Source organism: Vitis vinifera, chromosome 17 (genome assembly GCF_030704535.1).
Source record: "Vitis vinifera cultivar Pinot Noir 40024 chromosome 17, ASM3070453v1".
Classification (NCBI taxonomy): domain Eukaryota; kingdom Viridiplantae; phylum Streptophyta; class Magnoliopsida; order Vitales; family Vitaceae; genus Vitis; species Vitis vinifera.
Genome location: NC_081821.1, coordinates 4,555,622 through 4,567,715, shown reverse-complemented (window position 1 = coordinate 4,567,715; position 12,094 = coordinate 4,555,622). Strand labels below are relative to the sequence as shown.

The following is a 12,094-nucleotide window of genomic DNA, read 5'->3' as shown; positions in this document are numbered from 1 at the left end:
ATGTTATAATCCTAAAATTTATAATAGGGTGTTTATTTTCAATTTACCCATTATTGTTTTTTATTCTCACCAACAGTTTACTTTAAAATGAAATAAATAAATTTCAAGAAAATTTCTGAAATCATTCTCCAACTTTAGTTTCCTCCCATATCTAATCATATTTAAGATCTTCCTACATGATAACTAAATTCTGATTCAAGTACAGAATTTCCTTGGAAAATCATATACATCACAATATTAATATTATACAACCAATTATCTCAAGGTTATATGTCTAAGTAGAAATTTGTGCAAAAATCAGACGAAGCTAAGCTTTTTAAAATGCAAAACATCATGCATAAATGGTTTTAAGCATAATCACGCAAAACATGATTTCTTTGTAACAACTTTATTGTGATCCATGCATGTATTGAAGCATATTACAAGAAACACATTAAGCAATTTTCTTAAACAACGTTTCTAATAAAAGAGCTACTAATAAACTACAGTAGCCCTCAAAAAGGCCTCTAAGCCATGCATAAATTTTCTATAGTTGGTTAACTATGAATCCTCTAGATGGTAATCTCTGGTCTTTCGGTACTACTTAGAAATCGACTTTTATAACAGTATTGTTGAGCCAACAGGGAGATAGTTGTATCATCACTCAAAAGTTGTGGTATCATCTTTTAGACCTTGATAGCAGAAGAAGACGACATACAAGGATGGCATATCCGGCAGCAAAGTTGAACATCTGATTAAATGGACAAAATGCCCTCCAAGAAGTCATGGGTTCTGTTGCCCAGAACAAAAAAAAAAAAAAAAAAAAGGCATGGGGGACAATTTTCCTTCTCATTTTCTTAGCTTCCTGCAACCCAATATCAAAATCTGGTTATTACCCACAACATAGAACCAGATGATACCGTAAAGTTGAATCTATTCCAACAAATTCCATGAAAGGAAAAATAGAAAGCATGTTTGTAACATAAACCAAAACATTTTTGCAGGCCTTAAAAAGGATGAAATATGGTTCAGATGGAAAGCAGATTTGTGTGAATTGAAGCATTTTCCAGACCTTAAAGATGAAATATAGCTCTCAACTGTTGCCTTCTGTTCAACATGATAGGTAAACCATTTTTCTTCGTATGTAGCTGGATCACTGTTTCCAACATCTGCATACAAGATTAACAAAAGAACAGCAAGCAAAGTCTCTCAAGTTGGAACCACTAGAGGATTGGTCTTACAAAATTTGAAAAAGAAAAAGGAAAAAAAAAAAGAAGAAAAAACCTTGAAGCAGAATATCCACATCACTAGAGCAGCAACTCGATCTCCAGAACTTGCGACCGTTCCCATCCACAAATATCGGCTCTGATCTAACAGCATCAGAGCGTTGTTTCTCTTTGGACATCATTTGCAAAGCAAAAAAGTTAAGTTGAAATGCATTCAGTCAAAATATGCGTAAGCATATAGTATAAGGCAGTATAGGGGCAAAACCCGAATGCTGTTGAATGTCCACAAAATTAGCCAAATACCAATCAAGAAAGAATGTTTGAATAGCATCAACACCTGGCCTAAAATAGAGTCTTGCTATGTGAACTTCGCACTCAAATCTTTTTATGAACCCCAATAGACTGCCCAAGTTCCCAGTCATACATTTACAGCAGAACAATCTTAAATTAGTGGCAAGAAAATAAGTAGGAATAAGCATTTGGTAAAAGTTAGGAGTTGAGATCGATAGCCTTCAGTGCATAATTATGAATGTCTCAACTCTCAACCTTGGAGCAAGAGCCTATAAAGGAAGTATTGGGTTCGGTAATAATACAACCATGTTTCTGCATGAGCCCAATTTGTTGGAAAATAAGTTTCTCAAAAATTTACTTCTTTGCAGTGTAGAACTCAAATTTAGACATTTGATAAGCAAAACATCCTTGATAATAACTAAGGCTTACACCTAAAACTACACATAAAATAAAAGGAGCTTAATGATAAAATTTAGTTATAAGTGAGGAAATAAATTTGTCAAGGAATTTAACAAGGAGCAAACCAACTTATTCCTCAAGGACAAGTGAGGAAATCAAAACTAGTCTCTTCAATTTCCATAAATAACCTGTACTCACTGTGCTTCAAATAAATTTCAAATATTGCACTATATCAGGGATCTAGAACGTACTCTTGGGATCTGTTGCTTCTACAGTTTCTGCAAAAGTCTGGGCTACTTCCGTTTTTATTTTTGAAACAAGATCATCATATTCAGAAATGGAAAGAGGAGCACCATTTTTCATGAGAAGAGCTTTGGCCATCTCATCCTGCAGCCGCTTCTTCATGTTTTTCTCCAATGCAGAGCACTATGTTTAGAAGAAAACCATTACAGATAATATAGGCATATGCTCCCAAAGGTGGTCACCCAATCAATGACATTACCTTTCCTTTTTCTTTCTTCTCTCTTTCAATAAAATTTGAGCTTTGTACATCAATCCAATTCCTTAATTCTCTAGAGGCAAAAATTACGAAATTCTTTATAAACTATTTTAGAAATAAAATAGAAAGACAGATGAATATGAATAGATTCTACAGCAGCATAGTATCACATACACTGTGCCAAGAGCTTCATCACATAGAAAATTCAAGAGTCTGAGCTTTTTGGAGGAGTTTAACTTATTGTATCCATCTCCATCCATGTCAACACAATCCAACTGAAGTTCCCTTGGTGGAAACCGGGATTCAGAGATGCATCTACTTAGAGCTTTCAACCATGAATTTCCCCGTCTTGTGGGATATAAGGAAGGATAACTGCATAAAAATTGTGTCAACCAATTTAAGTAAGCAGAAATTACAGAAGTAATAACTAAAAAGCAAACATGCATGCTTTTCATTTTTGTACGTATCAAAGGTACATACTTGTTCTCTGAGTTCTTCTGTATCATTGAGAGCAGTTGGACATGGAACCGGACAACCGAAGGGGCCAGCCTTTGAAGTTTATTTTGTCCACATACCAATTCTCTGAGTAACAACTCAGGCTGTCCTTTCTTTAGATCAAGAACCTAAAAATAGTAACAGAAAAGGCATCTCACGAAAATGATGCACATGACATTATAATGAAAGGAAACATGGGAATGCATTTGAAATCAAGATTGAAGCTTTACGATCAAGAATGATTAACATTACAATTATTTTCCCAACATCAGTAGTAAAATTGCAAGTACATGGTTAGGAATTAACTTGAAAAGGCCAACCAAGAATAAAACATCATAGATCTATAATATAAGCATGAAGAGCTCAGAACTAACAACATTCAATTAAAACAGGATTCCCAGGTTCAGTTCTTGGCTCTATTACTAGAAGAGTACCAAAATAAATCAATGTCACCTTTACCTGTCCAAAAGCTTCACAAAATTCCAAGAATTGCAAGGCATGCCCAACATCCTCAGCCAACATGTCAATGGAAGCCACACTGCTCAGTTGAGTGCCCTGAGGCAGCAGGATTTCAACATGAGAATCTTTGCCTTGGACTTCCAGTGTATTCCTTTTACACCCGTATGATTTTTTCACTGGCTTATGCTTGGTTTTGTGGCCATCAATATTTGCATAACTAGGTGCTGTAGCCTCATTATCTTCTATTTCAATAGACTCTGCAGAAGTTTTGTCGGGAAAACGCATATCAGCATTCGATTTATTAAATTGGACCCTTTTGTGGATCTTTCCTTCTTTCTTAGATACTTCCTTGGAAATCCGAGGTTTCTTAGGACAACTTTTCCCTGTAGATGCACCATCATCCCCATTATGCTCACACATACTATTGTCAGCTTTTTTTCTTATTGATTTCGACTTGCTATTTCTAGTTTCTTTTGCACTGCCATTCATTTGCAAAGGCATTGACTGCACTCTCGAATCATCTCTTCCATCAGAACCATTTTTCTCTCTGCTTCCTGATAAGGCCACCACAAGCTCCTGTCAAAAGTTCTTTAACAGATTACAACCATGAAGAAAAAAAAACTCCAACTGCTTAACATTAAAATAGGGGGAAAACAAATGAAGTTTAAGTTTTAACACTCCAAATTTTCATCACTTGGGACTAAAGAAACTAAAACAATCACTTATGGTCTAATACATTGATTAGGGCCAATTAGACAACTAAAAAATTCACCATTTTCCCTGTTTTTTTTCCTTTGCTTTGGTTTGTATGGAACCTCTGAAGCAACTTCAATGCTTATTTCATAAATCCAAGAGGGGGTGAGGAAATTTTATCAGACCTCACTTGAAGCTGTCAATGAGGTGCCTTCATCTGGCACAGACCTCTCAGAACCTGAATTTTCAGAGCCCTTAAACTGCAGCATTTCAGAGACTGAAGAAAACCCAGTTGCCTTTGCAGTGTGGACAAGAATCCCAGTTGGCCGATGGCCTCGCTTCTTCCTAAACATTCAATTTCCAGGTCCATCAAGAAAGATTCAACAAAACCCAGAAGCAAGAAAAAAAAATCACAGAATCGAAATGAGAAATGGGAACTCTATAATGTAAGAAAACCAGGCACTTACATGCAGAAGCTGCAATTGCAAATACCTCTGCACTTGGGACATTTCCATTCATCCAACGCTACCGCCTCCTCCGCTTTCTCTCCATATCTAATCAAACTCAACAAAAGAAACAAACTCAAAATCTACACTTAAATATAAAGACACAGAAAGAAAGAGAAAAACCAGACCTGTTCAAGAGGCATTTATGACAAAAACGAAAGCTACATTGCTTCTTCTCCCCCTGGTTCTTGCATGGTGCCATAAAATCCATGGTCTTTTGGCGACACTGCAACATTCCAGTTAAAAAATTCACAAAAAAGCAACACTAGAAAAATCCCTCTTTTTGGTTGCACAGAAAATGTAGGAAAAAAGAAGGAGCAAGATCTTCCACCACCCAGAATCTGGAGCCCAATAAAACTATCCAACCCCACAACAAGACATTTCCTTCAAATCCTTATTTTCTTCCATTTTTCCATACTTTCCCAGCAACCAAGCAAATGGTATATTAAACCAAAAAAACACACAACCTGGTGACAAGTCTTGCCATTTTGAGAATCATAGATACGGCCTCCAATGATTCGAACTCCAGGTGATTTGGTCCGCTGCTTCTTGGGGAGTGGTTGAGTGTCTTGGATGTTGGCCTGGGAATTTGGCTTTGTGGAAGACACAGCCATGGCTGAACTTTTTGTGGAATGAATGAGACCCACCAAGGGAATTTAGTTTTGAATATTATGAGTTTTGACGTTCGAAGTACGCATGCCAGTTTGAGACTTGGGTCCCACCTTGGACGTGAAGCTCCATGCTCCATTCTAAGTGGCAAACAAGTCGCAGAGACTCACCTTTTTTTTTCATTGATAATAATAAAATTACAAATAAAAATAATCATAATTTATTTAATCAACTACCACCCATCGGATCAATAACGGTTCTTTTTCCTATATATTAAGTGTTGTAAGAACTAATAAGTATGGTTGTGATGTGATAAATTTTTGTCTGAAAGATTTTAAATATCTTTTCCTTTATTTATTTAAATTAAAGAAATTATAAATCCACTCACTTAAAAAGTCAAATCCCTACCATTTATATTAAGAAGGAAGTGGAATGGTTAAAATTATAATTTGGCCCTCCAGGTGGGTGTAGTTGTATAAAGGAGAGGGTAGGTAGGTATAAAGGTGGGTGAAGGTATAACCACTCATTAATTTACTATGAGGAAAGGAAATTACCATTTAATTTGTTATTAAATTAATCATGGACTAATTTTTTCTTGGAAACAAAGGAGATACCAAATTTTTTAGCCTCCCTCCCATGATCAAGTTAACACTTTATCTAGCCAAAAAAATAAAAAATAAAAATAAGAACAAAAAAAAAAAAGAAGAAGGAAGATTCAACAACTTCTCCTTACTTCACAGCCTATGCATATCCAACAAAAAAACCCAGTCCCCCCTAGAGTCAAAACCTTTAGTAGAGGTCTAGGCATGGTACTTATGGCATGACGACAACTTAATTCCGCACTCACCCTTACAAAATTGGGCATCCATGATGAAATACTTGTCCATTCTATCTAAAGGTAGACAAGCGATATCAAATCAAGATACCTTTCGGTCCTGAGTGGGACGAAAGCAAAGTAACAGTGATTTTGTTTCACCCGCCTAACAATGATAGATTTGACCCCTTACTGATGCCAGGGAATTCGTCCTACCTACCGTGCTCCGACAAGAACCATGGGGGACGAATTTTGGTTCCTTCCATTCCTTAGAATTTTAATTTCGTTAGATGAGGAATTCATCCTCCCTACTATGTTCGGACCATGGCAACGGATTTTGATTCGCCTTCTTATAGAACTTAATGGAATGAAGGGTGCTCAGGAGGAGTTCATCCACCTTCTCTTTACAATCCAGACTATTATGACAATCTATGGGATCCCATGTTAGGGTTTCATTGATCAATAGTGCAGCGCCTGCGGAAAATGCATTACCTGTTTGCATTTCTGTATAACAGATGTACTTTATTCATAACAAATTCCTTCTTTGTATCTGCTGTAACACTGTTATCATTACCACTCATAAATTGAGAAATATCCACCCAACATTAGGAAGAAAAGATTCAAGCCAAAGAAAGAATGGATCAGTTTTCAAAACTTTCCTGAAAATTTCAGCAATCCCACCATCTCCATGAAACCAAGTGCAGCAACTACTTTTGGGGCTTTTCTTCTCAGGTACATTGGCTACAATATGGCCTTGGATTCAATACCTCCTCTAAAAGTAATGTATGTATTCCTGCACACCCTGTATTCACATTTGCATGCATTAAACTACATTATAGATGAGGCTTGTCAGCTAAAAGAAAATGAGAAATGAGGATTCAATTCAAAGTGATCAATGGGAATCACTACTGCTACACTGGATGTTCAGAAAGCAAGCAATAAATAGATCCATTACTGGTTAATACAGTTGCAACTATAAAAGCATCACAACAGTTATTCAGAAGACTAGAACTATTCTGTTGAATGGGGAGTCGGTCATGTTGATGCTGATCCAAAAATAGCACAGAGTCAGAGAGGCATACCTGTAGACTAACAGAGTTGAATGAATCCATTGACACAATTGAAATCTAAAGGTTGAACCAACCTCGTATTCCTAGAGATAGAAGATCAGGGAAAAAATGTCCAAAGCATATAAACTTGGTCTATATAGAAACTGGTTTTCAGAGGGCACATTTTCAGCAACAAAAATCACAAAGTCCATACTAACCCGAACATTGATGATAATTCAAGAGGAAGAAAGCAATTGTTTGCCCCATCTCCTCATGATCTGTTCAGTTGAGAGGATAAGGAACCAAAATCCTCAAGTCCATTCCTTAACAACTGTTTTTGAACTGCTGAATATGGTAAGAACAGCAATTTTTCGCCCAACCAAGTGAGATAAGAACTGATTTATTTTTCAAGCTAGAAAAGATGCATACAGGAGATGAGGGCAAAGATGCTTCCAATTACAACATGAGATACAGCAAAAGCAAGCTAAGAGAACAAAAGTGTACTCTAAATTTTTCTGAAATACCTGCAATCTTTTGAGTCAAGGCATCATTCATTCCTTATTAGCTTAATATCTGAGAAACTAGAAAAAGCCTTGTCCAAAGATGTAAATTTTCATGAATAAGATGAGAGTGAAAGTATCTCCAAGAACCATGGGACATGTTTTAAGCCTAGTTTTGTAGGGTGATTCTAGTATTTGATGACAATAATAGAATCATACCACAAAAAGTTCCAACAAAAGCTCTGAAATCTTTGCTTTGACAGGTTTTGCTCATTCAAAAGGCATAGAGAACCCAGTTTGTCAAACAGAAGGCTCCCAAAGGAGCATAAGGGTAAGGCAAATATTAACAGCGCAATGGCTTTCTAATATTTTCTGATGACAAACAAAATGGCTTTCTCATCTTTAGCAATAGGAGACACAAATCATCTCAAAGTCTTTTGTAATAGATTCCTAATGGAAAAATTGGTAAGCTACATTTTTCCTACACTATCTAGTATCTCCATCAAACAAAAGGTTCCCTGAAAGATGCAACTGCAACTTTCCCTAAAATGAGATTGTTCTAGGGGGGTTGGGTGCAACATGCAAGAACAGTTGCAATTTAGTCAGATTGAAACCTACACAAACTGAACCTTGGGCAAGCCTTTTGCCCAATTCAGATTAGGCTTGGGCTAAACAACCTCAATCTGACCTCGATATTGTGACCATTGAGGATGTTGGGCAACCTGAATGACTTGAATTTGACCTATTTATGTTCACTATATAATTATATATCAATATCTATATAACAAAAAGCAACAAAAAGAAACATTGGCAGGTGGTAAAGTTGTTTAATGTAGTGGAACTCTAGCTATTAAAGATGCTGGCAAACCTCAACCTTGTGATAATTCTAATCTCACAATTCCAGTGATTACTCAGTTTGGCTCTACTTGACCCAACTTGCCGAGTTGCAACCTCTATATACATGTGACACTCTTTAACATGATCTAGAACCTAGATGGTCCTCATATAACTAAGCAAGAGCATTGAAGTTTGTATCACTTGTAGATTACTGTAGAAGATTCTTGGAAAATACGATACCAAAAAGAAGGAAAAGAAAGAAAAAGACGATGGAGAATTGGGTTGGTGAATGCCACTTTAAGGGAAAATAGCAACAGGGTAAAAAAATTTCTCTTCTGTTTCTGCACAAGTAACATAGATGTTTAAATTTTAAAGTAAATTAAACACCTCTGTTGATGGGATAATCGGTAGATTCCAATGGCCAATAATGCACTCTAAACATTCGTCCGAATGACTCAAAAGTCATAAATTCAGTAAATATGCAAGTTAATGTGGGGAAAAGTGGGCAAATTTGGTGAGGTCACATGCATGTCTCACAGCATACCATCCCAAACCTTGCCATGTTGGCACATGATGGCATGAAGTATGAGGGGCCGGAACATGTTAGCAGAGGCAGCATAGTTCTTAAAGGCACAATGTGCATCAAGGTGCAAAGGTCTCTTGGGGCTGTGTGAGGCACAACCAAAGCTGAATGCCTGAGTTAAATGGGACTAAAGTTATAAAATATTGTAATTTTGAACATGAAAGCATTTAAAGAAGCATCCATCCCCCTCCCCAACAAACCACCACCCCACAAAACCCATACACACACACCCAAAAAAAAAAAAAGAAGGAATTATTTAAAAAAGGGAATTATTTAAAATTTAAATTTCAAAAATAAAAGTGTTTTGAAAAAAAAAAAAGAAAAAAAAAAAAGAATAGATAAGGTGTGCCTCTCTAGCAAGATGCTATTACTAAGAAGTTGTTGTGCCTTAGGCCTAGGCATGCCTGAGGCACACCTTTAACAACTATGAGTGGTAGGATCGTGATTTATTGCATGGTGGCATCTGAATTCCGTTGTTTGATCTTTTCTACTATCTGATTGTGCTTGGTTTCTACTGTGGTCTTGAGCATACTTTGATCGGTGGAGAATAAGGAGGTCTTGTTCCACACTATGGAAGCTTGGAAGGCAGCTGCTCTTGAAATTTTCTTTTAAACAAGGTAATAATCTATATGGTTTTGAAAATGTGAAATTTAAAGTCTATTAGCTATTGGGTCTTAGCTTTGGAAGGGGCGAAACTATTTCTAAGGATTTTGTGCATTTGTTATGGTTTTGCTAGTAGCTAGGGGAGTTGAGGACTTGTTAGCTTGTTGTACACTTGTTTAAAGGTTTGAGTGCCCATAGACATATATGGAATTCACTATGCTTTGATGAGGGCTAATATGAGGTCTCTAAATCTATATCACTCCTTTGTACATAAATATTGCTTTCCTTGTAGAAAACTAAAAGGACATGGTGACTTTGTATTCAATGATTCATACTAACTAGATTGTAACAATCCACTCCCAATTGTACGAATATTGTCTGTTCTAAGTCCAAAGGGGTTTTCACGGCTTTAAAACGCATTTACAAGGTTAAAAAGAGTTCATACATATAAAACATCAAAAAGTTTTTCTTATATCTGATGTGAGATATCACAATCATAGCCCATGTAGATACAATGTCCTCATTGTGCCCCATGGGATTGTAAGTCAAAATAGACAGATACCCCACACAAAGTCAAACAAACCCCCATACTGGGGTTAGGGATCAACTTTGAGACTATTTGTAGGGACCTACTCCCAACCATGGAGATATTGTTCACTCTAAACCTAAAGAGGCTTTCACGGCTTTAAAATGCATCTACAAAGTTAAGAAGAGTCCATACATGTATAGCATTAAAAACTTTTTTTCTTAACTGATGTAGGATATCACATAAATCCTTCCTTTTGATTTAATTCCATCAAACTGATAACTTGCTAGTTCTATAGTAAACTAGCCACACTTTTATCCCATGGTTTTCGAACAAGTGCTATTCCTACGGTCCTACCCAAGATTACACTTTTAAAGATAAGAATACAACCAGCCCCTGCCCAGGGCCTTGAAATTATACCCAAATGCAGATCTGAAAGGGGATAGATCATAGATTGAGTAATGGAGTACCTTTTGACTGGGAAATGGAGGAGGAATTTAATCTTAGAAAAGTGAATAGACCGGGAGAAATGGATGTAAAGATTTTCACATAAACAATGGAGAAATTTTGAGATGCTCAAATTTACAGAAATATTTGATAAACAATGGATGGATGAACCAATTTTCCCCCTAAACTAATTGCATAACATACAAAAATATTAGAATAGGACACAAACCAAGGCTGGGCAAATTATTTTCCATCAACAATACAATTATCCCACTGCTTAATTTATCAACCATTTTATAAAATAGATCAAGAGGTAAAGAAACAAGAATATTAACTGGCAAAGTGATCACAATATATGGTGCAATGTGCGTTAGAAGAAAAAGGACTTAACTTCAATATTTGAAATTGCTACACCATTGACGAAAAATTTGAAGCTAATAAAACACTTAACCGAGATGTAACCCATTGAAGAAACGCTCCTACCTTATTGGTTGTTCCAGTTTGGAAAGACTGCTTTAATTTGCAGTGTCTTGCTGAACAAACCATCCCCCTGACCTAATTTTACTAGAACAACAAACCAAAATGACACTCTCTGGTCGCTGAGAAAATGCAGGAAAGAAAATTAAATTGAATTTCCAAAATCATAAAATTTTAAGCCAACATAACAATGATTTTTTAGCTTACTTTAAAGGTGAATTCTTCTCTCAGCCAAAAATGTAAGACCCAAAATTTCAGTTTTCGTTTCTTCAAATTCTCCCTCAGTTCCTCCTCAACGAAAGGAGTAAAATAGCAAAAAACAATAAAAACTAAGAATGGTCCGATGGCGATCCCTAAGCTATGAAGAATCTTCAAACTCGTCCAACTTCTTCTCCCTATTCTTCAGCTCGCACTCATACTTCCTCAATCTTTCATTCATCATCTCCTGTACTCGGAAAAACCCCCAAAAGAGAAAGAAATAAAAACTCCTCAATTAAAGCGGTGTTTGGCTGGCGAGAAAGCATGGAAAAAGGAAAAAAAGAAAGAAAAAGTTGGAACCTTGTAGCTGAGTTCGACTCGGTGCATGACGTAGAAGCCGAGAACGCCTCCGAGAATAGTGCCGGTCATAATCCTAATGTAACCCCATTTCTGAGATCCCGCCATTTTCTCTGGTTACTCTTCCGGCGGATTCTCTTCCGCCGTTACAAACAAGGAAATGAATTGAACCTAACACGATCTCTCTCACTAGATTTCACAACCTGGAGAAATGGCAATCTTTGGAATCATCAAGTTTTGAAAATTGATTCCAATTGAAATTAGGATTTTTGTAACACTCACGGCGCATTCTTTAAAAATATTAAATATAAAAATAAATTGAATTATAAATTTATAATGAAGGAATATTTTGAGTATTACTTTGTAAATTGTAAGAATAATATCAATTATAACTATTATTTCAATATTAAAATTGAATGGAATTATAATTTTTGTAACATTTGGAATTATAAGATTTTATTGACATTTTTAAAATATTAAATATAAAATTTTATATTGAATTATAATTAAGGAATATTTTTAATATTACATTTAGAGGAATAACTTG

General features: G+C 36.0%; 1 protein-coding gene across 3 annotated transcripts; it reads right to left on the bottom strand.

The window, feature by feature from the left end:
• Positions 1-357: 357 nt before the first annotated feature.
• LOC100242396 (uncharacterized) lies at positions 358-11,349 on the bottom strand. 3 transcript variants are annotated; one of them, XM_010665265.3, is made up of 14 exons: positions 11,200-11,349; positions 10,999-11,114; positions 5,015-6,772; positions 4,676-4,773; positions 4,509-4,595; positions 4,227-4,386; positions 3,349-3,924; positions 2,875-3,017; positions 2,569-2,766; positions 2,398-2,467; positions 2,147-2,321; positions 1,264-1,374; positions 1,052-1,148; positions 358-844 (listed from the first exon to the last, which is right to left on the bottom strand). In XM_010665265.3, exons 3-14 carry the CDS (start codon positions 5,159-5,161, stop codon positions 829-831), a joined length of 1,878 nt encoding a protein of 625 aa, XP_010663567.1. In that variant the 5' UTR covers positions 5,162-6,772; positions 10,999-11,114; positions 11,200-11,349; the 3' UTR covers positions 358-828. The 3 variants fall into 3 exon arrangements, with proteins under 3 accessions (XP_010663567.1, XP_019082233.2, XP_059590089.1); XM_019226688.2 differs by having other exon boundaries at positions 10,999-11,079; XM_059734106.1 differs by lacking the exons at positions 10,999-11,114; positions 11,200-11,349 and having other exon boundaries at positions 5,015-10,991.
• Between the last annotated feature and the right edge of the window lie 745 nt (positions 11,350-12,094).